Source organism: Pan troglodytes, chromosome 12 (assembly GCF_028858775.2).
Source record: "Pan troglodytes isolate AG18354 chromosome 12, NHGRI_mPanTro3-v2.0_pri, whole genome shotgun sequence".
In the NCBI taxonomy this organism is placed as follows: domain Eukaryota; kingdom Metazoa; phylum Chordata; class Mammalia; order Primates; family Hominidae; genus Pan; species Pan troglodytes.
The window spans coordinates 52170401-52198171 of NC_072410.2; the positions used below are offsets into that span (position 1 = coordinate 52170401).

General features: G+C 41.6%; 1 protein-coding gene across 2 annotated transcripts in view; it reads left to right on the plus strand.

Moving 5' to 3' along the window:
- Window positions 1-267: 267 nt before the first annotated feature.
- The window catches only part of TGFA (transforming growth factor alpha), a 106683-nt gene continuing 79179 nt past the window's right edge, over window positions 268-27771 (plus strand). Inside the window, exon 1 of one of the 2 annotated variants that reach the window (XM_054678520.2) lies at window positions 268-500. In XM_054678520.2, the coding sequence (XP_054534495.1) occupies window positions 461-500 (40 nt within the window). In that variant the 5' untranslated portion in view covers window positions 268-460. The remainder of the gene's footprint in view (window positions 501-27771) is intronic. The other variant, XM_054678521.2, reaches the window with a different exon arrangement.

Consider the following 27771-nt stretch of genomic DNA (forward strand, 5'->3'; position numbering starts at 1 on the left):
CGCTGGCAGTCGGGGGTGGTGTCTGAAGTCAGGCGCTTCCTGCCTTTTCGTCGGCCCGGGTGCCCTGCTCGCGCCGCCGGGCTCTGGGATCCCAGGTCGCCCCGCCCAGCAGCCCGCGCCCTGCTCGGTGCGCTCAGCGTCCCCGCCCCTTACCCCAAACCCCCACCCTCTGTGCCCTCAGGGGGGCACCCCCATCGGGGCGGGAGGTGGGGGTCAGCTGTGCCCCGGTCGCCGAGTGGCGAGGAGGTGACGGTAGCCGCCTTCCTATTTCCGCCCGGCGGGCAGCGCTGCGGGGCGAGTGCCAGCAGAGAGGCGCTCGGTCCTCCCTCCGCCCTCCCGCGCCGGGGGCAGGCCCTGCCTAGTCTGCGTCTTTTTCCCCCGCACCGCGGCGCCGCTCCGCCACTCGGGCACCGCAGGTAGGGCAGGAGGCTGGAGAGCCTGCTGCCCGCCCGCCCGTAAAATGGTCCCCTCGGCTGGACAGCTCGCCCTGTTCGCTCTGGGTACGTACGCCGGCTGCGGCGCCCCCTGCGCCCCGCGACACCCTGCTTCCCCCGGTCCCCGCCGAGTTCCCCTTTCCGGGGGTTTCTGCGCCCGCCTGGGAGAGTGGAGAGAAGCGAGTAGTCTCAATGGGTTGGCGCCTGGGAGGCAAGGGGAGTCATTAAGAATGACAAAGAGGGGACTGTCCGGTCGAGCGCCGAGGCTTCCCCGGGAAAGTGGCTGCCTGGGCCGTGCGTGAGAACACCTGGGAAGGGGAAGCGGAGTGTGAACGGGCTTGAACTTTAATCCGCCGCAGCTGTGTGTCTGCTCAGACGCATGCCTACACCTACCTGCTTACCTGGCTGCCTCCAAGCCCGGCTCAGCCGGCGTCGCTGGCGTGTAGACTGGGCTGCCTCGGAACGGGGGCCGGCGTCTAACCCTCTGGCCGGGTCTTGCCTGCGCCCCTTTGGCACCCCCTGCCCACCTCTAAGCCCCAGCGACGAGCAGAGATGTTCAGGATCGGCAGAGGCGCCCTCGATCTCCTTTCAGAGCTCTTGAGCTTTGGGGGTAGGTTTTGGATTTTTGTGCGGATTAATGGTTCCTTTAATTAACTTCCCTGGGAGAAGTGGTTTCGGTGTCAGCCGAGGGCAGGAGCGAAACCCTAGACCGAGTGTTGCCAGTTTCCTTTGAGTATGTCCTTGGAAATGAAGGAGGGATGGGAAAGGTGAGGGGAAGTTAAACCCCTCTCCCGGGTCGGGTCTGCGGAGCGGTGCGTTTTTTGGCGGTGAAGTTCAAGGGTCTGTCTGGACGCGGTGAGGGCGCAGCGCCGCGCGCCTCCTGGCCAATTCTTGCCCCTTGTGCTGGTGGGTCTCTCTGGTGTTGAGATAGCTGATCAATAGCGCGGGTGTCCTGGTTATTGCTAGTCTTCCGTGAAGTGAATTGTTCGTTCGATATGCCCCGAGTTTAACCCTGTATAGCATGCGGCTCGCTGCAGGGTGGTTAGAGTCTGTGGAAAGCCATGGAACTCCTCCCCAGAAATGCCCAGAGCCGCAGCCTCACCCAGCTCCGTGTACAACTACAGGGGGTTCGCGGCCCCGCCTGCAAGCCTGCCCTAGAAACGCTGATTAAAAACCGCAGCAGAAGGGGAGGCATCCTGTAAGAGAAATACAAGGCAGTCTTGGAACCGGATGCTCCCAGCTACACCCTTACCTGAAACTCACCAGCAGGTAACATGGGTATGGGAGGCTTTTCCCCCACATTTTTGAAGAATTGCCTTTTTTGTGTGCATGTATTGACTGTTGCTCTGATTTAAATTTTAGAAAAAGCAATAAAACATTACCAATACAAGGGAAGCTTCCTGGATATAATTATCCCTTGTAATGTTTTTGCAAATAATAGTAGTAAGTAGTAGTAATAATAACAGCTGATGCTATTCGAGCATTTTACTCTGTGTCAGACACAGTCCAAGTGCTTTACATTTATTCATGCAGTTTTCACACCAACCGGATAAAGAAGGTGTTAATATTATTCTCATTATATAGCAGAGGAAAGTAAAGCACACAGGGTCCACAGTAAGTAGCTGGACCAGGATTGTCGAAGAACGTGGAAGGAATGTGAATATGAAAAGTCACCTAACTTGTGGTCATTATAGTCCCATCTCTCTTTTGGGACTTTGCCTTAAAGAGAGATTATGTGGAATACCCTGGAACTTGTTGTTAAATTGAGTTTCCTATTGAATTCCTGGGATCTCAAGGTGGTTATTCGGTAAAAATTAGAGGCAGGAAATGATGAAGATAAGCACATTTGAGTAAGTGTTTGAAAGCTGTCCCTACACCCCACACTCCCATCCCAGAACTCTCCCCCACAAAGACTGCATTCATTCATCGTGTAATTTTTCTCTTTTGCCTGAATGTTCTTTTCAGCTTGATCTTTGTTTCCTTCTTTAAGAAAATGATGTATAAACTTTAAAAGATTGATCAATATGTAAAAGCTTGCTCACACAGTTCCAAAATGTGAGCAGTTGAAAAAATTGGAGGAAAAAAAAGGCAGGAGTAATTTACACCAGTGAGGACTCCTTTTTATTTATATGTCTTTAAAAGAAAAATCAGAGCTGTGAGTTCTGTGCGTTTACTAGAACTGCTGCCTCCCACATATAGCTTTACTTTGCACATTTCCTTCAAAGCTGCTTTCCCCTCTGATTTTTCTTAAATAGTTGAAGGCAGTTCCAGGAGAATCAACCAGTGTTCCTTCGCTACCCAAGATCTAGGAAACCTTCGTGGGGCTAGTCTGAGAAGGAACTGGCTGTTAGGAGTCTCGGTTAATGTTTGATTACTTGGAACCTGAGCATTGATTAATGTTTTCAGTAAGAGAATGTGAAGACTGTTGCCCAAATGGCAACACTGGAAACATAACCCAGGTTCCTGTGGTGGCTGCCCTCCCATGTCAGGTTTCCATCACTGGCAGGCAGACCGCACGGGGGCTTGGCATTTCCAGTTACATTTCCTCCTCTGTGTTCACGGAGCAAGATGTGTGATCTTGGGCAAGTTACTTAGCTTTTCTATGCCTTGTTTTTCTCACCTGCAAAATGGGGATATTAATAGGGTTGTTGAATATATTTAATGTATGCAGAAGGGTGCCTGGTATGTAGTAAGAGCTTAATCTTATCATCATCATCATCATCATTGTTGTTACTTTGAGCCCCATTGAATTCCAGACATCATTGCAGGTTATGTGAGTTGTATAACTGGGAGAGTTTGTAGGTTTTCGTTTATCTCATCTCCATGCTCTTTACCATTCCTTAGAAAAATATCACCCAACCTAAAAACCTACCTAGGTAATTTCTGGTGAATATTATTTGGCCGATGACAAATTCAAGCAAATCTGGAGGGTTTTTTTGTTTTGTTTTGTTTTGTTGGTTTTTTGTTTTTTGAGACGGAGTCTCGCTCTGTCTCCCAGGCTGGAGTGCAGTGGCGCGATCTCGGCTCACTGCAAGCTCCGCCTCCCGGGTTCACGCCATTCTGCCTCAGCCTCCCGATGAGCTGGGACTACAGGCGCCCGCCACCACGCCCGGCTAATTTTTTAAATATATTTTTAGTAGAGACGGGGTTTCACCGTGTTAGCCAGGATGGTCTGCATCTCCTGACCGCGTGATCCACCCACCTCAGCCTCCCAAAGTGCTGGGATTACAGGCGTGAGCCACCGTGCCCGGCCCTGGAGGTTCTTTTAGACATCATGAATTCTTTAATTCTTTTTAATTTTTAAACCTTTTTAATTTTAATTATTTAATTCTTTAATTTTTTATGCAAATTTTTTGTATCTCCTTTAGTATTCAATGATCAGTTGTTTATGGAAGTTAGCACTAAGTTCCAGTTTTGTCATCTGTAAAGTGAGAATAATAAAACTGTGCCCACCTCACAGGCTGTTGTAAGAGTCAAATGAGATGGTAAATATGGAAGCTATTTATAAAAAAAATAAGGACTGCAGACAAAATGCAACTGATCTTATGATACAAACATGGATTTTATAATCCAGAGATAAGCTTTATTATTTTTATGGCAACTCCCGTAAGGACCGAATGTGGACCTAAAGAATGATGTCATAGGAAATGAAGTAGCATTAAGGATGGGCAGAGGCGAAATAGATCACCTTCCCTGTTTAAGTCAGGACTGAGGGACCAGTACGGGAACTGAAAGAAGACGTTTCTTTTCTCTGTTACCTGGACGTGATGTCTTTCAGAGTAGACAGTGGAGGTTTTCCTAGGACACATGTTTTCTGTATTGGGCAGCCATAATTAGGGAGTGTTCACTTAGGACATGGGCTGTAAAGCTGTATATGGAAGCCTTAGAGGCTGAGTTTTCCATATTTGCTTTTCCAGATTTTGGGTTCCTCAGGATAAAGTGATCTTTCTATAAATACTCAATGTCCCCTGCAAAGGGGACTTTTCTTATAGGAATAAGTGATGCTTCTTGTTACTGTTACTGTGGCAACATATGAAAAATAGATGACTTTTCCATTAGGCCTAAGGACCTTTTCAAAGTGTGTCTTGAACAAGGTCCTACTCTTTGCACTGCCCTCTAAAAGGGATGGGCAACGGGAAGAGGAGGTTTGGTTAATGGAAATGAAAACGGCTTGTACACACTGAATTAGGCATCTTGTGCTTGGTGTCACACTCAAAACCTCTGTAGTATCTTCTACAGCAGGCCTTACATTGGAATGATCTGGAGGGCTGGTTAAAATGGATGGCCAGGCCCCCTCCACTGCAGTTGTGATTCTGTAGGTGGGAGGTTTGCCTGGCTAACAAGTTCCCAGGTGTGGCTTATGTTGCTGATGGGGAAAGGGCAGAAGGGACCCTTGGAGAATCACTGCTTTTCAGTCAGTTGCTGTTAGGGAAACTTTTGGCTTAACCAATTGCATGTTACCTAAAGTACGTTCAGACGCTTGTAAATGCCACCGTGAATTTACAAGCTATTATTAAAGGCACTTTAAGGCCTGTCGTGCTGACCAGGACAGAGTTAGCCCTCTTGCTGAGACCTCTTCATTTTAAGTGTTCTTGTTCTTTATCCATGGAAAATGTAACGATCCCATGTTATTAAACTTAAGCTTGCCAGTGCTAATCATGTCACCTTTTCCTTTGGATTACCAAAAGCTGACCGTTGTTTTGCTGCCGTTTCAAATATTTTTAATCACCTAATTAAAAAATATGAACATAGCTCTTTGCTAAAGGGCTAATATGTTTAAGATTGCACTTAGATAGAGGAAGACTGGGAGACTTTTATGGTGGCTTTTGGTTTTGTTTAGCCTTTTCTTCCCCCTAGGAAATGTCAGGTATAAAAATCTTTCATAGACTCAAGAAAGCCAGAAATCTACACCACCAAAACCATCTCTTAGGAGCTCTTCAAGTTCAAGGCACATTCCCTTTAGAATAACACTACAAATCTAGGTAAAAACTGGGTAAAATGGTAAATTCTGTTAAAGATTACACGTTTGTTATACTGAGTATGACTTAAGAAATAAATAGTTGCTACCTGGGCTTAGAAAAAGTTGGAAGTTTATTGAGATGGAATTTAATGTATTTTGCTAGTATTCTAAGTCAGAGGAAGCAAATTTGTTTCACATGGAGCTGCTCCCCTAATCAAGTGAGTTCTACGCCTAGCACTTTTGGCTTTAATTTTTGTTGTTGTTGTTCCCTTACTGTGAAAGGCTTTCTGTTTTCTTCACCTTCGCATTTGTACCCTTGAAGTATTTGCTGCTGCTTAGGGTTTCCTCAAGACGGAACCCCTTTATGTAACAACCAGGCTGCCATTGCTTCACCTGTTTTCATCTTGGAATGTGTTAACTTTTCCAGCTGGGAACCCCGGTAGCAGAGCCCTGGCCCCATGTGTTCTGGTTTGGATTAATGTTGATTGGTGCTTAACCTCTCTCCTCTATCAGTTTGAGGGCTTCTTCCTCCTCACCTCTGTGTTTGGCACCTCTGAGCACAGGCCGAGCCTCAGCAGGGACCAATAAGTATTTGATGACCTCGTGGGGACCCAGTGCAGGATACTCTGAGGTACTCAGTTGGCAAACACTTGGTGGTGTTCATGTTAATCCTGAAAAATTCTTTATTATGGCAATCAAGGGTGGTTGCATATAAAGTCTTGCATCACTAATGCTGGTAGTCTTCAGGATAGCATTTTATTGTTTTAAAAAATAGATTATAATTTAATGTCTTCACAATTGCAAATCATATTTTTTCTCTAGAACACTTGGAAAATTAAGACAAGTGTAAGAGAGTGTTTTCATGACCTATAATTCCACCACTGAAAGATAACTGATTCACATTTTGTTTTAGAACCTGATGGATCTATTCTTTATAGTATACTATCTATCTATAGATATATATCTCTATATATATCTATAGATAGTATATATATATATAGATAGTATATATTGTATAATATAGTATACTATATTATATATAGTATACTATCTATATATATAATATAGTAGTATAAGTATAGATAGTATACTATCTATACTTATTCTATTTTTATACTCTTATATAGATAGTGTAAGTATTCTTTAAAAGCATATATGAATTCCAGTGGGTTCACACTGTTTAATGTACTTGTTTTTGTAACTTAATCTTTCATAATAGTTTTTGTTTGTTTTTCGTGTTTTTTTTTTTTTTCTTGAGATGGAGGCTCGCTCTGTTGCCCAGGCTGGAGTGCAGTGGCACGATCTAGGCTCACTGCAACCTCTGTCTCCCAGGTTTAAGTGATTTCCAGCTAATTTTTGTGTTTTTAGTAGAGACAGGATTTCTTCTTGTTGGCCAGGCTGGTCTTGAACTCCTGACCTCAGGCAATCTGCCCGCCTCGGCCTCCCAAAGTGCTGGATTACAGGCGTGAGCCACCGTGCCCAGCCAACAAACATTTTTTGAGTCATTAAACATTCATCTATAGCATTTCTAGTGGCTGGGAAATACTCCCTTGACTACATTTATTGTAACGACTTTTGAAGCACTTTGACCATATAGATTTTTCCTATTTGTCACTATTATGAATAATCCACACATTGTTGTGGGAATATTAACCGATACAACATTTTTTTAAAAGTCAGCGTGGCAATAGCTACAAATTTTAAGTGGGCATAACTTCTGAGTCATCAATTTCACTTTTTGATATATCCTACATAAATACATGTTGAAATGTGCAAAGAAAAATGTAGAAGATGGTGACTATTGAATTGTTTGTAAGAACAAGTTGCTAGTACCACACTGCTATAATTATTTAAGGAGATTTCTTAAATCCTTTATTTTTCTATGTCAGTACAATGATTTACTGTGTAGCTATTTAAAAGATTTAGCTATTAAAAGGTTTTCTGGCCAAGCAAGGTGGCTCACACCTGTAATCCCAGCCCTTTGGGAGGTTGAGGCAGGCAGATCACTTGAGCCCAGGAGTTCAAGACCAGCCTGGGCAACATAGTGAGACTCCCACCATGGCTGGATCAAAGATGGCCAGATAGGAACAGCTTTGTCTGCAGCTCCCAGTGAGAGACTCCCCACAATCTCTGCAAAAAAAAAGAAAAAAGAAAAATTAGCGGGGTGTGGTAGTGCGTGCCTGTAGTCCCAGCTACTTGGGAGGCTGAGGCTGGTGGATCACTGGAGCCTGGGAGGTTGAGGTTGCAGTGAGTCATGATTGAGCCACTGCACTCCAGCCTGGCCCTGTCTCAAAAAAAAAAAAAAAAAAATAAGGTTTTTCATTGGGATGGAGAGAGGGAGCAAGTGTTGAAAAACTATCTATTGGGCACCATTCTTACTATCTGGGTAACAATGAATTGTACCCCAAATCACAGAATTACACGATATACCCATGTAACAAACCTGCACATGTACCCCGAATCTAAAAATAAAAGTTGACATTAAAAATAAAAATAAAGTAATGAAGCGTTTTCACAATACACTAAATTTAAAAGCGCAGGTTCCAGTACTATATGTATAGTACAGTGTCTTGCTCTGAATTGGTTAATTTTTTATAAGAAGCATATATTAAATCTATAGTGCCTAAAGTCAAAGAAGTAATACAACAGGCATTCTTGTACAGAAATGTTTGGCACATCTTGTAATATTTAGAATAAATTTCTAGAAATTGGCCTTTTCTCTCACTTTCTTGATCTTCCATAACACTGTAAGTTAGATTTAACATTTGCCAAGTTGATTGGAGAAAAATGATCTCAGCCCAGTTTTCATATGTAGTATTTGTTAGGGTCAGTAAATTTGTTGGACATTTGTCATTTTGCTACTTGCATCTTAACCTTTAAAAATTTTTTTCTTATTGATTGATCATCCTTTTCTTGGAGTTTTATAATAACACTTTATATGAAAAGAATAGTAATCCTTTTTCCGTCATACATTGCAAGTATTTTCCCCCATTTATTTTTTATCTTTTACTGTTTTGTTTATGGTATTTTGACATACCTAAGGTTTTTATTTTTATGTAGCAGAAACTGCATCTTTCCCCATTAGTGTTCTACCTTTACTTATATATTTAGAAAAACCTTTTCTTATTCCAAGATATGCCAATATTTTCTTACTTTTTTTCTTGTAATTCTTTAGTGATCTCATATATTATGTTGAAATATTTTATCTATAATTTTTCTAGGGTATGTTGTGAGATGTAACTCATTTTCATTATTTGAAACAGTTAACCAGTTAGTAGTCTAAAATGCTATTTATGGAATAATCTACCCTTCCCCCTGTGGTTTGAAATTCCATTTTCATCATATGACAAATTCTGGTTTTTTTAAACAACTAAAACCGGTTCTTTGTAAAATGATAAGATCTGGGGCATACTGTGGCATAGGAACTAAGCGCACAAGACTTGGACTCTCACAGACTCTGGATTCAAATCTCAGCTCTGCCCGACTAGCAGTTTAAAATGAGACACAATATGCTTTCCTCTTCTTCTTCTTCTTTTTCTTCGTCTTCATCTTCGTCTTCTTTGTCTTCTTCATCTCCTTCGTCTCCTTTGTGTCCTTCATCTCCTTGGTCTCCTTCCAACATTTTTACAATTTTTAATTCTTGTGGGTACATAGTAGGTATATATATTTATAGGGTACCTGAGATATTTTTATATATAGGCATGCAATGTGTAATAAACACATCAAGGTAAATGGAGCGTCTGTGACCTCAAGCATTTATCCCTTGTGATACAAACAATCCAATTATACTCTTTTAGCTATTTTAAAATATAAAATTAAATTATTATTGACTATAGTCCTCTGTTCTGCTATCAAATACTAGATCTTATTCTTTCTAACTATTTTTTGTACGCTTTAACCACCTCCACTCCCACACCACCCACTACCCTTTCTAGCCTCTGGTAACCATCATTCGACTCTGTCTCCATGAGTTCAATTGTTTTCATTTTCAGCTGCCATGAATAAGTGAGAACATGTGAAGTTTATCTTTCTGTGCCTGGTTTATTTTCATATGCTAAATTCTTAAGTATTGGAATCTGTTTATGGAATATCAGTTTGGTTCCATTATTTGGTATTTTTGCCCTTATTGTGAATTTGTTCACTCATTTATTCTGCAAATAATTACCAAGCACCTGTTCTGTGCTGGGACCACTTCTAGATGCTAGGGATTCAGCCAAGAATGAGGCAGAGTTCCAGTTCTCGTGGACCTGTGTTCTAATGTGGGAGACATTTCCCCCTGCTATCTATTCTAATTGGTTATTGCTGGTATATAAAAGCTTTTTTTTCATATTTATATCTTAACGAGTTTTGTTAATTCTAATAGTCCTTCAGTTGATCCTCTTAGGTTTTCTAGGTAGATGATCATTTAAGCTTGAATAATAATAACTTTGCCTCCTTCCTTTTAATATTTTAATCTCTTATTAAATATCTTATTTTAATCTTTTATTAAATATTAAATTATTAATATTTGAATCTCTTCTTACTTATAGCATAGACCAGGACTTTAAGGGCATGGTTTCTTAAAAGGCAGTAGATATCCTTGTATTTTTCATGGCTTTACGGGTAATGTTTGTGCAATTAACAGTTAAGTATGAAGCTGACTTTTTGGTTATATATTATATATACACATATATTCTTTATGATGTTAAAATATGTTTCTCATCATAATTTACTAAAAGAGTTGGCATTTTTTGTTTTGTTAGTTTTTTAAAGCAGGAGGCAATAATGTGTGGGTTTTTTCCCTCAAATGTTTTGAGGACATTGATTGACTCAATTATGTTAAAGCCACCTTTAAATTCTTGAAATAAACTCTTCTTGGCTATGTGGTATTATTCTCTGTATAAACTGCTAGATCTGCTCCATTATGAAGTATTTGGGGCTTTGTTTTCTTTTTTAGATTTTGATATCAATATTATGTCAGCTTTATAAAATAAATTTTAAAGCATCTCATCTTTTTTGTGTTCTGCCAGTTGAAGTATCAGGATAACCAATAATTTTGTGAAGGCTTGAAAGAAATTGCTAAGAAGCTTCTGGCCTGGTCCCTTTTTAGTGGTCAGTTCAAATTTTCTACTTTTTGAGTCAGTTTTGGTAATTACGTATTTTCCTCACAATCTATTCAACTCAAATTTCTAAAATTTTAGCATAGATTTATAAATGAACTCCTTTTAATTAAAGAAACATTTTTTGTATCTGTGGCCCCAGTTAATGTAGTCTTTTCTTTTCTTTTCTTTTCTTTTGAGACAGAGTCTCGCTCTGTTGCCCAGGCTAGGGTGAAGTGGCGCAATCTCAGCTCACTGCAACCTCTGCCTCCTGAGTTCAAGCAATTCTCGTGCCTCAGCCTCCCAAGTAGCTGGGATTACAGCTGTGTACCATGCCCAGCTAATTTTTGTATTCTTTAGTAGAGATGGGGTTTTGCCATGTTGGCCAGGCTGGTCTCAAACTCCTGAACTCAAGAGATCCACCTGCCTCAGCCTCCCAAAGTGCTGGGATTACGGGCATGAGCCACCATGCCAGGCCTAGTAATATGACTTTAACAAATGTGAAATAAAGTAAGTATCAAGGCCCCCAAGATAAGACATATTTTAAAGTTTGTTTTTCTTGATGATATTTAGAGGGAAAAAACCCTTCTTTTATTTTTAAGTTTTCTTTTTATTTTTTTTAGGTGGAGTTTCACTCTTGTTACCCAGGCTGGAGTGCAATGGCGCAATCTTGGCTCACTGCAACCTCCACCTCCCGGGTTCAAGCGATTCTCCTGCTTCAGCCTCCCAAGTACCTGGGATTACAGGCGCCCGCCACTACGCCCGGCTAATTTTTGTATTTTTAGTAGAGATAGGGTTTCACCATGTTGGCCAGGCTGGTCTCGAACTCCTGACCTTAAATGATCTGCCCACCTCGGCCTCCCAAAGTGCAAATACCCTTCTTTTAAATAAAATTGAAGGAAAAGTTTCATAAGTAACAGTGTTCCCATAAGACCAGGTAAATAACCTTAGTTTGTCTGCATACGTGCATATACCACAGTTGTTATAGCAATGCCACTTCTGATTTGGAGAGTATATGACATTGTAATTTGTAGCTGAGGCTGCTGAGCAGCATCTTGATGCTTTGTTAAACTTTAAAAAGCTTAAAAACCTCCAAATACACCTTAAAAACCTCCAAATTTACCATTGTGTCCATTAGGTGCACAACCAATGCTTATATGAGGGAATTTATTGTTGGTTGGTTGATTTTGTTTATTTTCTGCTGTGTTTTTAAAATCAGCACTTCTAGGTTAAAATATTAGATTCTTACAATGAGACCATATCTTCAGCTTGGGTTCCTTAGGGGCTTTAGTCTGAGTTTGAATGAGGTCAGTAAACAATTCTCCTAGGCGTTGAGAGGACAGATATACCTTTACTCGTTTTCATCATCTCTTGCCAGGTCTGAGGCATTCTCTTTGTAATTACTGTACTTCCAAGAGGCATAGGAGATTAACTGGCTAATAGTTCAGGTAATGTGGTCACACAAAAGCGGCTGAAGCTGATAAACAAGGGGTTTGCAATTACAGACTTTCCTCCCTTCCCTCTCCCAGTTCTTAGCAACTAACAAGGAAAACTCAAATTTATGATATATATATTTTTGGGGGGGTTGACAGAGCTTAAGATCTGTAACTTCCGCCATGGCAGCAGCCCTGAGGAATTGCCAAATGAATTATGGTGGCCATAACCTGTCCATCTTATTTGTCACCGAGCACAGTTGGAAACTTTTGGCTGGAACCTTTCTCACCTCGGGATGGTTTCTGGGTTTTAAGTTTTGCAATGGAGGATCGCATCATCAGGCCGGTCTGCGTGCTGTACACACTCCCTGCCAGCAAATTTCAACAATGACAGATGTTTTTTGCACATAGCAGACCTCGGGTGTTATAATTAGGGTTTCAGGGGATGAATCATAGGTCCCTGAACTGGAACGAAAGCAAGCCTGGGGCCTGAGCAGTTTTTAGGAATGTGAGGTAAACTCATAGATCACACAGATGGAGAATCCTTCTGGATCTGGACTCTCTCTGAATCTCATCAAGCACTCTCCTCCCCCAACAAAGAAAACCCTCAAAACAAGCACACCCCTGTGCTGGCCACAGCACCGGCCTCTTCTCATTCATAGAACACGTGCATCCTCTGCTGCCATCTCCCTGTGTGAGCTCTTCACGACACACTCCTTTTCCACCAGCCTCAGTTCAATCCTGCACATTGTTTTCCCAAAATGAAGCAGAAATCAGAATCCGCAAACAGCGTGTAAAAACACCCCCAGACTGACTCATCAGAGACATCCTCTTACTAGATTTAACTGCCAGGTGTCCTACCAGCCTTCTTTCTGGGCAAGGATACAGATATTTGTATAGTCATTTTTTTCCCTTCACAACATTGCTAGATTCTGTTTTAAAATCTGCTTTTCGCTTACAGTATATGGGGAAAATATTTCTGTGGCAAACATATAAATATATCTATAAACTATTAATTTTTAATGGCTAGGATATATTCTGTTATACAACTCTTATCACTTATTAATCCATCGCTATTGATGGAGATATAGATTGCTTTAAACTTTTAAATATTCAAACCTGAAATGAAAATTCTTGCCAGAGTTATTATCAGCATTTTAAAATTATTTTCTATGGATGAATCATGAGAAATTGATCACTAGGTCAAAAGTTTCACACTTTTTTTGTCTCTTAATATATTTTGACAACAGAAAAGCTGTACACGTTTATACTTCTATTGTTTATGTGTGAATAGTTGTGAATATTTTCATTCTCTAGACTTTGCTAATTCTGTTGGCAAAATGGTATCTCATTTTAATTTGTATTTCTTTGGTTTTCAGTAAGATTGAATGCTGCTTCATGGTTGAGTATTTAAATTTATTTTCTTGTGAGTTACCTGTTTGTATCCCTAGGCCCTGTTTTGGGTAGGTTAGTGATTTTATTATTGATTTGTAAGCAGTTTTTAAAAATACACACTGAAAATATTTTGTCATCTTGCCTTTTAAATTTATGTGAGTTGTATTTAGGTTTACTAAAAGTGTAATTTTTTTGTTTTTAACCTTAGGGACTAAAAATCTGTTCATAATCCCTTTATGATTTCTACTTTTGTGTAATACTTAGTCTTGGGGTAGAAAGGATTTTCTGTGACTCTTTGATCTCTGATTTCCCCTCATACATTTATGTAGTTACCTTCAAATCTAAATTTTAATTCTTTGGGTGTGGATTTTGGTGTAAGATGTGGGGTAAACATCTAACTTGCCTTTTTGTCAAATAATGATCCAGTTATTCTAACATCATTTATTGAATAGTTTATTCTCCACTCACTGATCTCAAATCTCACTTTGTCACTTGATACATTCTTAGGAGTACTTGGGTCTGTCTGTCGAGTTTCTGTTCTGTTCCATCGATCTAAGGATCATGGCTATAATGAACCACTCTTATGAGTTGGAATGTGTTATTGCACTAGAAAATTAAGGCAGAAAATATTCAGGACCAAGAAGATAAAGTGTATTCCAGTGGATACCCATCACTTCTAACCCTCATAATGAGACCTTGACTTCCCTCCTACCTAGGTGATGTTGAAGGGAAGGATTACTTACCACGTTTCTCTCTCTGTTCTCTGGCCATTCTCTCACTTGGCCAGAGACTGGTGGGCACTGGGTCTTACTGTACTGAAAGGCATGGTGAACCTGCTTATCCTCTCTCCTATTGTTTCTGGAACTTGGTGTTTTATAAGAATTGGGCCGGGTCATGAGGCAGGCCTGCAATCCTCCACATTCTGGTGAACTGACACTGTCTATTTTCATGTCCCCTTCTCAAATGGGAGTACTAGTGTAGAGTATGCCATGGCATATGTGGAACCACAGACCACACCTGGCACGGGAACAACTAGAGAATGAAAAAGGAACTTAAGTGGCAAGTCATAACATTGTTTTCTATATTAAAACAAACTTAGATGTGTTAATGAATAGGATGCAAGATTGAAATATCAAGGTTGTCTGGCTGTGGTGTCTCATACCTGTAATCCCAGCACTTTGGGAGGCCGAGGCGGGCAGATCACTTGAGGTCAGGAGTTCAAGACCAGCCTGGCCAACATGGTGAAACCCCAACTCTACTAAAAATATAAAAATTAGCTGGGCATAGTGGCAGGTGCCTGTAATCCCAGCTACTCGAGAAGCTGAGACAGGAGAATCGCTTGAACCTAGGAGGCGGAGGTTGCAGTGTGCTGAGATTGTGCCACTTCACTCCAGCCTGGGCGACAGAGTGAGACTCCACCTCAAACAAACAAACAAAAATATCAAAGTTAATTTTTAGGATAAAAGATAAGGCTTTATGTAAATTGTGATTTTTTTTCTTCCATTGGATTGCTTCAGGCTGTGTTCCCAGACTAGAGGGATAGGTATGAGTTCCCTCTCTCTGCCATTTTACGGGGGTTTTGATGGAAAAGTTTGAGAAGTATAGGCATACCTCAGAGATATAGCAGGCCCAGCTCCGGGCCACCACAATAAAGCAGATATCACAATAAAGTGAGTCACATGAACTTTTTGGTTTCCCGGTGCATATAAAAGTTATGTTTACACTATACTGTGTTCTATTAAGTGTGCAATAGCATTATGCCTAAACAAATTACATACCTTAATTAAAAATACTGTATTGTTTAAAATGCTAACAATTATCTAAGCCTTCAGCAAATCATAATCTTTGTTGGTGAAGGATCTCACCTTGATGTCGTTGGCTGCTGACTGATCAGGGTTGTGGTTGCTGAAGGTTAGGGTAACTGGAGCAATTTCTTAAAATAAGACAACGATGAAATTTCCCATGCTAATTGATTCTTCCTTTCATGAAAGATTTCTCTGTGGCATGTGATTCTGTTTGATAGCATTTTACTCATAGCAGAACTTCTTTCAGACTTGGAGTCAGTCCTCTCAAACCCTACCACTGCCTTACCAACTAAGTTTATGGAATACTCTAAGTCCTGTGTTGTCATTTCCACAATGTTCACAGCATCTTCACCAGGAGTAGATTCCATCTCAGGAAACCACTTTCTTTGTTCATCCAGAAGAAATAACTCTACATCTGTTCAAATTTTATTGAAATTGCAGCAATTCAGTCTCATCTTCGGGCTTTACTTCTAATTCCAGTTCTCTTGCTATTCCCACCACATCTGTAGTTGCTTCCTCCACTGAAGTCTCAAACCCCTCAAAGCCAGTCATCAGGGTTGGAATCAACTTCTTCCAAACTCCTATTAATGTTGATATTTTGACCTACTCCCATGAATTACAAATGTTCTTAATGTCATCTAGAATGGTGAATCATTTCCACAAGATTTTTAATTTACTTTACCCAGACCCATCAGCAGAATCACAAATCTGTGGCAGCAATAGCATTATAAAATGTAGGTCTTAAGACTTGAAATTTGAAATTGCTCTTTAATGAGCATGGGCTGCATAGTGGTTGCTGTGTTAGCAGTCATGGAAACAACTTTAAGCTCCTTATACAGCTCCATCAGAGCTCTTGGGCGACCCAGGTGCATTGTCAATGAATAGTAACATTTTGAAAGAAATGCTTTTTTTTTCTGAGCAGTAGATCTCAACAGCGGGCTTAAAATATTCCATAAACCATACTGTAAACAGATATGCTGTAATCAGGCTTTGCTGTTCCATTTGTAGAGGACAGGCAGAGTAGATTTAGCATAAGGACTTTGGAATCTTGAATGGTAAATGAACATTGGCTTCAACCTAAAGTCACCAGCTGCATTAGCCCCTAACAAGAGAATCAGCCTGTCTTTTGAAGCTTTTAAGCCAGGCATTGACTTCTCCCTAGCTACAAACATCCTAGATGGCATCATCTTCTAATTGAAGGCTGTTTCATCTGCACTGAAAATTTATTGTGCAGAGTAGCCACCTTCATCAATGGTCTTAGCTAGATCTTCTGGATAACTTGCTGCAGCTCCTATGTCAGCACTTGCTGCTTCGCTGTGCACTGTCATGTTATGGAGAGGGCATCTTTCCTTAAACCTCTTGAACCAGCCTCTGCTAGCTTCCAACTTTCTTCTGCAGCTTCTTCACCTCTCTCAGAATCAAAGAACTAGGGGCTTACTCTGGAGTAGGCTTTGGTTTAAGGGCAAGTTTTAGCTGGTTTGATCTTCTTTCCAGACCACTAAAACTTTCTCCATAACAACCATAAGGCTATTTTGCTCTCTTATCATTTGTGTATTCACTGGAGTAGCACTTTTAATTTTCTCCAAGAACTTTCCCTTCGCATTCACAACTTAGCTAATTGTTTGGAGCAAGAAGCCTAGCTTTTGGCCTATTTCTGCTTACAACATGCAGACTTCACTAAGTGCAATCATTTCTAGCTTTTGATTTAAAGTGAGAGACATGCCACTCTTCCTTTCACTTCAAAACTGAGAGGCCATTGGAGGTTTATTCATTGGCCTAGTTTTAATATTATTGTGTCTCAGGGAATAGGGAGGCCTGAGGAGAAGGAGAGAGATGGAGAAATGACTGATAAATGTGTGTTCTGACTGCTCCATTGATCAGCTAAGTTTGCTGTCTTCTACGGGTGTGGTTCATGGCACCCCGAAACAATTACAATAGTAACATCAAAGATCACTGAGCACCTGTCACCATAACAGATATTATAATAATAATGAATTGTGATTATTACCAAAATGTGACACAGAGACACGAAGTGAGCGCTTGCTGTTGGATAGATGCCACAAACTTTAAATTTGTAAAAAAAAAAAAAAAAGAAAAGAAAAAGAAAAAAGAAAACAAAACAAAAAACCACAGTATCTGTGAGGCACAATAAAGCAAAGTTCTATCAAATGAAATATGCCTGTGCTATCCCATGTGGATGACTAATTTTCAGATACTCAGCACAGAGCAAAACAGTAACTAAAATGAATCACTTCATCTTTCTTCTGTTTACTTTGCACTTAATTGGCTCTTCTCTTTCTAGTTTCCTAAAGTGGAAGCTTAGCGTATTGATTTTAGATGTCTCTTCTTTGTAATATATTCAGTAAGTGCTATAAATCTTCCTCTAAGCACTGCTTTTGCTGCATCCCACACATTTTGATAAGTTGTATTTTTATTTTCATTTAGTTCAAAATATTTTTAACTGCTCTTGAGTTTCCTTTTTGACCCATGTGTTGTTTAGAAGTGTGTTGTTTCTTCTCCAGTACTGGGGGATTTTTCAGCTCTCTTTCTGTTATTGATTTCTAGTTTATTTCCATTGTGGTCTGAGAGCATGCATTGTATGATTCCTATTTCTTTAAATGTGTTAAGGTATATTTTATGGCCCAGAACGTGGTCTCTCTTGGTGAATGTTCCACAGGAGCTTAAGAAGAATGTGTATTCTGCTGTTGCCAGAGCTCAACTATGTCCTTACTGATTTCTGCCTGCCAGATCTAACCACTTCTGCTAGAGAGATATTGAAGTCACTACCCATAATAGTGGATTCCTCTATTTCTCCTTGCTGTTCTATTAGTTTTTGCCTCATGGATTTTGACACTGTTGTTAGGTGCACATACACATTAAGGATTGCTTAGTAACTTCATCATTCTTTAATGATTCAGAAGCTATTTCTGCGTCTCTCAATAAAGGTCTTCTCTAATAAACTCTTTATGCTCATGTGATACCTGTAGTTGACATAGTCTCCCTCAGTACTTGTGAATGAGAAGTTCCAGTGAGTTCAGTTTTCTTCCTGACTTAGTTAAACAGAACTCTGCTCAATTTTAACTTTAATTGTGGAGAGAGAGAAAAAAAGCATTACTCCAATTTCCTGGACAAGCATTCTACTAGGGTCAAGATAATGGGGCTTTCTTTTATTGAGGTCATAATTTCAAATAAATTCTTTTTTGAATCCTCTATGGGTTGTAGAAGATTTTGGCTAACAGACTGGTATTGCACCAGTGAACCACTTCAAAGTTAGGGATTTACTCTTAGGAAAACAACATCAATTCACTATGTAATACGACCTTATTTTCTTGTGAAGTGTCTCTTTCCCATACGGTGCAACAGAGGGAAAAACAAACAAAACAGTCCTTTCAACTAAATTGGATGTTTTGGATTTCAGATAAAAAGCAGGGCATTTTTCTTTTAATAGTGAGAGCAGAGGCATGTGGAATATCTATGCTATCATCCCATGTAGGATATATCTAAGTGATCAAACAGTAATTGTGATTTTTGTGAACTAGGCCTAATGTAACATTTGGTGCTTAATTCACCTGAGGTAGCTACTTTCTTTACTTAATGCTTATAGAGGCAATGGAATGAATAACAAAACTAAGATCAGCACGAAGTGGGAGATGCTATGTATCTACATATTTATTTTGGTGATTTATTTTGTGGATTGTGCACTTTAGTAAACATTTAACTATATATTAGATACTCTGCTGGGTCTGGTGTTATTAATGCAAAGAGAACCATGACCTAGCCCTTGCCCTCAGCTCCTGAATTTTTTATAGATCGTGGCAGGAGCAGACACACAGTTTTTTACAATATGGCATGAGGTACACAGTGGAAACCTTGGGCACCTTCTTGGTATGACAGGGCAAGGGTGCTTTCTTCTAAAAGATAATGGCCAATAGTTAGAAGGTTGCCTGGCTCATAGTTCTTCCAGTACCTTACATATCATACAAACTCCTTTAACCCACCTAGCAATCTTATGAGATATGGTATCTCCATTTTAGAGATTTAAAAAAAAAAACTGAACTGAGGCACAAAATTGTTAGGTGACTTGCCCAAGTTCCCTCTGCCAGCAAGTAGCAGAATAAGGATTTGAGCCCAGGACCCTTGCCTGCCATCCTAGCCACGCTGCTTCCATTCTGACTCTCCATATCAGCCTGTGGAAGGCTGTGGATGCTGAGGTGCCTGGAGTTGTTTGTGTGTGAGAGCACCATCGTGTAACAGACTTGGGCTAAATGCAGCCAGACTTTCAGACAGCCACTCTCCGACATATTTACCATGATGAGAGTAATTCCCACATAGGTGGTTGTCATGCTGGTTAAAAAGAAATACTGCCCTTCCCAGTGCTAGGAAATATCATAAAAAAACAAGTATGGTAGAGTGGTTTTTTCCCTCCTTCAGTCAACAGTTCAGGTGTTCAGATGATCACAAGAGGCACGCTATTTGACATATTTTATTATGACCAAGGAACCTCTAATAATAAATTCATTAGTGGGGGCTTGTTTGCTTTTCTACCATAAATTTTTTTTAAAGGTGTTTGATTTGAAGAGTGATCTGTTGATGTAGGCAGTCTGTCCCCCAGTGAGTGACACGCCTGGAAGTCATGGGGCACATTGAGCCGCAGCCCCTGGGGCACTGGCTTCACCTCCTCCTCATCCCCCTCTACACCTCCCCACCAACATTTTCCCCAAACAATGGCAGAAGGCTGCAGAGTCTTTAACACTTTTACTTTAACACTTTTAGTTCTTCACAGTCCAACTAAAGATAGAACCTGCGAGAGCACAGTTGCTAATAGCTGGCTTACTTTCAGACTTGTCCCCACCAACTTTAGCGATGACATGAACCTACAAAAAGCACAGGCATTTCCACTGACTTGAAGGAACAGCAGATGAGAACAAAAATAGCATTTGCTCTTTTACTTGTATGTAAGAACTTCATTCAGCTGGCAGCATTTTTGGGTGGTCTTTGTACCTCCGAATAGTGGACACTTCAGTATCTGGTTCGGGTCTGCATCCCCAAGTGTTAGAGCAGGGCCACAGTGTGTGCATTCTACAAATGTTTGTTAAAGGTGTATTTTTTTTTTTTCCTTTAGATAAAGAGAGTTGTATGCATTGGCAAACAGTGTATTGCTAACACACAAAACAACCAGTGAGACAGACTTCTTTGCAATGAATGAGCTTCTGGAAAAAAAAATGTGGATTTTAAACATCTGTCTCTTATTTAAAGGACCTTATGGTCTTCCTTTAGGAGAGTTTCCCCTTAATTTGCTTGTAATTCCAAATCATTCACATCTCTGAATTACTTGAAGCAGATTACATCTACTGCAGGGCCCACCCCTTCTCCTCGACAAAAGTTGACTACTTGTTAACTGTGTTAACACAGTTAATTTGTTAACAGTTAACAGTTAACGTAGTTAACACAGTTCACAAGACCAGCAGCCTATCCAGCAGCCTATCCTGCTGGTATGTTGGGGAGGAAGAGTTGATGTTTTCAGAAGCCAAGAAACTAACCTATCTCCTGAGATTTAAACACACAGACATTAGCTTCTTTTAAAAATTCTGCTGCTCAGACCAGAGGCCCTTGTGGTATTTTCTGCAGTTTTTGTCCACATTGCACTAGAGGCTTCCTTGATCTTCATCTGGGTCAGCTAATCTTTGTGACCCACAATCTAAAATTTTTCTTCCTCATCTGATTGATGTGCTTCAGTTGTAACATTCAGCAGGCGTTGGGGGGTGGGGGTAGGGGGAAAAGGTTCAACATTTTATAACAGAGCAGTCCCTTTGGGTCGAAATTTCTTCATCTTTTCAGCTTGTACCTCAGAACACAAGGAGTCCAAACTGCACAGAACCAGTGAGTGATAACAAGGAAAAGACGCTGTTTTCCAGCAGTAAAGAAAATAAACCGCTGGGCGTGGCGGCTCACGCCTGTAATCCCAACACTTTGGGAGGCTGAGATGGGCGGATCACTTGAGCCCAGAGTTCAAGACCAGGCAATATGGTGAAACCCTGTCTCTATGAAAAAAAAAATACAAAAATTAGCTGGGCGTGGTTGTGTGCCTCTGTCACCCCAGCTACTTGGGAGACTGAGGTGAGAGAGTCACCTGAGCCCAGGGAGGTCGAGGCTGCAGTGAGCAGTGATTGTGCCACTGCACTCCAGCCTAGGCAACAGAGTGAGGCCCTGTTAAAAAAAAAAAAAAAGAAAAAGAATATACACTTGCTTAATTATTCAGAGATGTGCTTCACCTACAATCAGGGAACAGCACTTTCTGGCTGTTTTTGGCTCCTCTTGGGGAGGAACTGCCTAAAGCAGGGAGAGTGTTCTGCTCTAGCAGTGACTGTTCACAGGCCACGGATGGGGATGGGCTAAGAGAGGATGGGCAGTTTCTCTGAGTCCCGAGCCTTGAGAAATGAACCACAGGCGTAGGAGGCTAGTGTATGTTTTTTATCCCAGTAAATAAGATATGATATGCATCTTCCCTTGAATATACTTTAAACAAGGCCGGCACCAGCCGCCTTTGTGAATGAGGAAGAGGATTGTGTTGGAAAGGGAATCCCTATCTTTGTGTGCATGCTCCTCTTCCCTGAGCCAAGGCCCCAGAGGCTGGAGGCAAAGCCAAGCGTGCCTGCTCTCTGGGGGCTGTGATGTCATCTGACTCCACTGGGGCAGAGCAAAAGTAGATGAATGGCCTCCCTGCTTGGCCTTGAAGATAAAGTCATTAACTTTGGGAAAACTCATGTTTAGGTTCCCAATAAGATAATTAGAAAGCAAGAATGAAATCTGGATTGTTCTAAACTCCCTAGCTATGTGCTGGTTTGGGTTTTCTCTATTTTAGCTTCTCCCATAAATGGTTTCGTCGCTTTCAACTGGTCTGTTTATCACCTGATGAGCTATTTTCAGAGGCTTCACAGGCAGAAATTTTCTGAAAATCTGGAACTTTGTTTATATAAAAACCATTTGCTTTAAGGAGGTAGATAGATTGGTATGAATAGCTGTTGATATTCTTGTGTACTGCCTCCCTTATACTGGGGGGGAAAGAATCCACTTTCATTTTGTAGTCAATACCAACGAGTGTCTCTGGATGACCTCTTGCTCCATTGGCAATAATTTTGTGTGAGTATGTGAGAGTGTGGGTGTGTTTCAAGTAGAGGTTTCATTTCCTACTTCATGGACTTTTTATTTCACCTTTCCTCTTGCCCTTGTGTTCATTCTCTGCAGTGACATTCAAGGGTTGATCAATGTTTTCATTGATGACATACTTTACCCTTAAGAGTCTCTCTTCACTTCCCTCTTTTTTTCCTTCCACCCACATCCTTGACATAGCAGCAGATATTGTTTGAAGTAAGTGGGAAATATTCCATCTTCTGTGACAACTGTGATCATTTGGAAGTGACTGTTTAGAAGGACTTGGAAGCTGCATCTGAGTTCAGCAGGAAGTAGTGCTGTGATCAATTAGTAATGTCTGCTGTGGGTTCTGTATGGAGGTGGTGATACAAGCGCAGTGTATTTGCATTCTTGCTTGAGATGGTGGACTCTTTTCCTTGAGAATGAGGAAAATATGTGTTTCTAAGAATTAGTTGAAGGTGTCCCCACTTATGTTGCTTATATCTCATGGCTTTTTATTTTTTTAAATGCAGTACTTGAGGCTTTAAAAGGTGTTCCATAAATCTAGTACCATAGCCATGGAGAATCACTACGGAGTCCTGTTAGACAGGATTGGCTTCCCAGCAAGGCAAAGAGCCCATGAGGGTGTGGACTGGTATGTTTGAAACCCTTCAGGACACACTGGGGTATCTGCCTCCCCTCGAAGTAAGAGGCAAAAAAACACAGCTAATGGGACTGACCATACTCTGTGTGGACATTCAGGTCTGTCAACTTTGGGCCCTTGTTGAGTTATCACATGAGTATTCTGTCTGGCTCTTAGTCAGAAGGAACACTGCCTTCTACCTTTTCTTAGAGGGGAGGACTCCTTTCCCTGGAGGATATAGGGTATGTCTCAGTGCTCCTGCCCGAGCAGCCAGCTCAGCATCATCACACCCACTTCAGTGGAGGTGGCTATCTCTGTTAAACTCTCTCCCACAGGTGCAGTGTGGAGATATAAAGGAAAGTGGAGACCTGGGGCCTCAGGGATTGCTGCAGAGGTGGTACATTGAGGGCATAGAAACCTAGAGGAGAGCACAGTCTTGGGCTGGGCATTTGCAGCTTGCACGTGCTCTGGTACCAGGCCAGCACCGAGCCTGTTTGCTTTGGTCCTTGTGGACCCTTCACCTCTGAGCTTGGGTTGCTGTCAGACCTGCCTGCAGGTGGTATTGCTGAGGTCTGTGCTGAGCTAGATGAGACACTGTGTGAGCTTCCAGAAAGCCTTGGGCATAGCCGTTGTCATCTGCAGGCTAATTTCTCCTGGGTATTTAATGCATGTCTCATAAGTAAACCTGGGGTTACCTTAGACCAAGGTTGTCCAACCTGTGGCCCATGGGCCGCCTGTGGCCCAGGAGGGCTTTGAATGTGGCCCAACACAAATTCATAAACTTTCTTAAAACATTACAAGATTTTTTGTGATTTTATTTTTAGCTTATCAGCTATTGTTAGTGTATTTTATGTGTGTTCTTATTCTTCTTCTTCCAATGTGGCCCAGAGAAGCCAAAAGATTGGACACCACTGCCTTAGATGGAGATCCCTGGGATCTGCCTGTGAATGACCAAGGACAAAGCCTTCATTCCAGGTGGCAGCATCCTGAAGTATTAATATTTCAGGGATGGTGGGCAGACCCTGGAAGGGAACTTGAAAGTGCTTCAGAGAAGTTTTAAACTATCAGACCAAGATAAGATTTACTCATGTAGGTCTGATTCTCACAGGAGTTGAGCCTGCTAATGGATATCTCTAAGCCTGAGTTACTACTTCTTCATGTTTGCTTTTTAAATTTTTTTGAGGGAGACAGAATCTCCCATCTGAGGTGGTCAGGAAAGGTTCTTGCAGACATTGGTACTTGAACTGGCCTTGGAGGTTGAACATGGCCTAGGAAGTAGAAGGAGAAGGCAGGGAATAGTATAGATAGAGGCAGAGGGAAGAATGAGGCCAAAGTATACCCCCACATTCAGTCCCTCAGGAAGTTCTGCTGGCTCTGTTTCTGTTATATTCTATGTCTGACAACTCTCATGTCCCAGTGGCCACCCCACTGTGACCTTTGCCTGAACTTCTGCAGTGATCTCACCCCATTCTTCCAGTTCCCACTTGTGCCTCCTTAAGGCCTCTTCTGTCCCCAGGACCCTGAGTGTCTCTTCTGTCACATGCATCAGATGTTATTGCTCCTCTGCTCAAAGTCTTCCAGGGGCTGCCCAGCTTGGAATAAAGTCCAGGCCCCTAGTGCTCCCCACTGGAGGCGTCTGCCCCAGCATCTCTCCAGCCTCATTTCCCGGTGTGCCCTCCCCCAGCCACAGCAGCCACCTGCTCTTTTCTAGGACTGGGGGGGGATTCACTCCACAGGACCTTTGCACGTGCTCTTCCTCCAGATATTTCCAAATCTGGCTCCCTCGTTTTATTCAGGCCTGTGTCAGATGTCATCTATTCAGAAAAGACATCCATGATGACTATTTATCTATTTACACGCATCCGTGATGAAAAATGCTCCAGTGTCTGTGTTATTTGTTGGAGAACTGTCATCACAGAAAGGTTGGAACAGTGTCTCCTTACTCCAGATGGAAATCACCTAGATTCCACAAGGTGCTTATAAAGTGCTGCTGCTCAAATAGGAGAGTCCAAGTGTTGTCTTCTGTAGTTCATGCCCCCCGGATGTCTCTGCGGAACTGCCTGGCAGGTTTGGCTTGAAAAGAAACAATTCATTCAGCAAGTATTTGCTGAGAGCTTGTCTATGTGTCAGGCACTGTTCTGGGCAATGAGAATACGGTGAACCAAAAACACTCCCCTCCACCTCACACACCTGACTTGGTCCCAAGGAGACAGAAAACAAACAGACATACATACCATAAAATGTCAGGTTGTAACCGTGCTGGGAACAAAGATAAGGCCAGGGATGGGAGTGAGCTGCTTGCTACACATTTTCACCAGAGGTGGATGCTGGACAATTAAAAGCCCCCCTCGTCCCACCCAGTGCTCTCTTGTTCCTTTCTCTCCTGAAGTGTAAGAAGGAACAGGAAGAGGAGGCTGGAAGAGTTCTGTGTAGCTGTAGCTTCATTTTATGATAAAGGCCGTGTCTGATACCCACTTGGGAGCCCTCCCTTATATAGCTGGAGGGTCAAGAAGTTGAATTAAACCACCCTTGTAGTAACTCTTAGGTTCTGCCCTCTTGGTCACAGAGCTCACTGACAATAGATTTTTAAAAATTGTATTGGTAACTTATCCCCAGCTGAGAGCCAGAGCGCCTAAGATACATCATCTTTTTTGTGGGAAACCACACAAGCAAGGCCAGTTGCACTAAAACCAGGATACTGGCTTTTCTTGGTTGTTTCAAAGGCTGCTCAGATTCCTGACTGTGTGCCTGTCAACCTTTCTACTAGATGACTTCTCTGGAAGACCCCCTCCCACATCGTTCTACCCTTCCCTCCCCACTCCCCCAACCCCTGCCTTTTCCATGCCTCTTTCCACAGGGATCATGGTTTTTCTCGGCCTCCTCTCGTCTGACATGCTCCCAGTGTGAGAGTGAGGCTTGGGGTACAGGGCAGCCCAGCCCGGCGAGATCAGCTACTGACCGAAGCTGGTCATTGCTTCTCCCTGGGAGCCACTGTGAATACATGCTACTATGACCCTGTTATTAACATGTGATATTGGTGTAGTATGTTTGTTACAATTAATGAGCAATTGTTCAAAATGTATCAAAAATATTGATATATTATTAACTAAAGTTAAGACTAGTTGACTAAAATTAGATGTTACTGAACATAGCCCTTCAACACATTTCACCATAGGTGAGAAATAAGCATGCTTCTGCCCTCTCTGTTTTCAGCAGGGTAGAATTCATAGTGATGGCAAAGGCTGGAAGTGAGCTTTGTCTGTCTTTGCAATCAGCTGAGCCCACAGGGCAGCAGATGAGGCTGAGAGCCACAGTGCTCCGTACAAGGCTGCTCATCCACGACTAAGCAGTGTCTCCTCTGCATTTCCAGAAATGTCTGACTCAAGCTGCCCCTGCCATGGCTTCCTTAGGAGAAGGACGTTGTACTTGAACCTAGGGAAACAGTATGACTGGACAATCCAGAGTGCAGAGTAAAGTCATCCAACTTCACAGTGCTGTAACTGTCATCAGCTAGTAATAGAATACTTTTTAGAGTAGCTTTAGATTTACAGAAAAATTGAGCAGGAAGCACAGAGAGCTTTACCCCACTGCATAGTTTCACCTGTTATTAACATCCTGCATTGGTGTGATATGTTTGTTACAATTGATGAGTCAATTTTGGTACATTATTAACTAAAGTTAATATTAGTTAACTAAAGTTAGATATAAACTAAAGTCCCTCGTTTACATTAGGGCTCACTCTTGTAGTTGTACATTCTATGTGTTTGGACAGATTTATAATGACACATACCCACCATTACAGTATTGTACAGAGTCATTTCACTGACCTAAAAATTGCCTGTGCTACACCTGTTCATCCCTTTCTCCCCTCTCCCAAGCCCCTGGCAACTACTGATCTTTTTACGATCTCTACAGTTTTGCCTTTTTCAGACTGTCATATAGTTAGAATCATACAATATACAGCCTTTTCAGACTGGCGTCTTTCATGCAGTAATATGCATTTAAGCTTTCTCTATGTGACTTGATGCTTATTTATTTTCATTGCTGTATAATATCCCATTGTATGAATGTACCACAATTTGTTTATCCATTTACCTACTGAAGAATATTTTGGTTGCTTCCAAGTTTTCACAGTTATGATTAAAGCTACTGTAAGCATCTATATGCAGATTTTTCTTTGAAGATAAGTTTTCAACTAATTTGGGTAAATACCAAGGAGCACTATTGCTGGATTGTATAAGGGTGTGTTTGATTTTGTAAGAAACTGAAAAACTGTCTTCTAAAGTGTCTGGACCACTTTATCAACTGGTTTTGACTCCTGAACCACTTTCATTTAGATGAGTCTAATTTTTCCAGAAAATACTTCAGAAATACACTAACTGTTAGTAACCTGAAACCCTTTTCTCACTGCACTCTTACATGGGACTTAAAGGTGAAATGCTGCCACCTTCATTCTTCTTTCTGTAGTCTTCCTGCTGGTCTCTGTTCTTGCTAGAACTAAACCATCCTAGCAGAAAACTTCCTCTTTTCCCTCTCCCTCCTTTTTGCTTCTCATCACCGCCCTTTCCCCAGCAAAAGTTAAAGGGGAAAATGGACTAGAGCAGGGTTGGTAGGGGAGATCCCACTCCCATTTTCCCATAGCAGAGCTATTGCATTTTCTCCGGGATTTTTGTTTTCCTTTAAAATGTTTTAAATTGACACTGCTAAAAGATACATGATGCTCTCTGCCCCACAGCTCTGGGGTTGGCATGCCTTGTTCCTTACTGGTTTGTCTCGAGTCAGTAAATGAGATTCTGCCCATACAACTAAGTGCATTTGGGGCATTAACTGAACAGCTTTGCTACACATGGCTGGTAAGAACATGTATTGACCTGAGGGAGATATATTAGGGG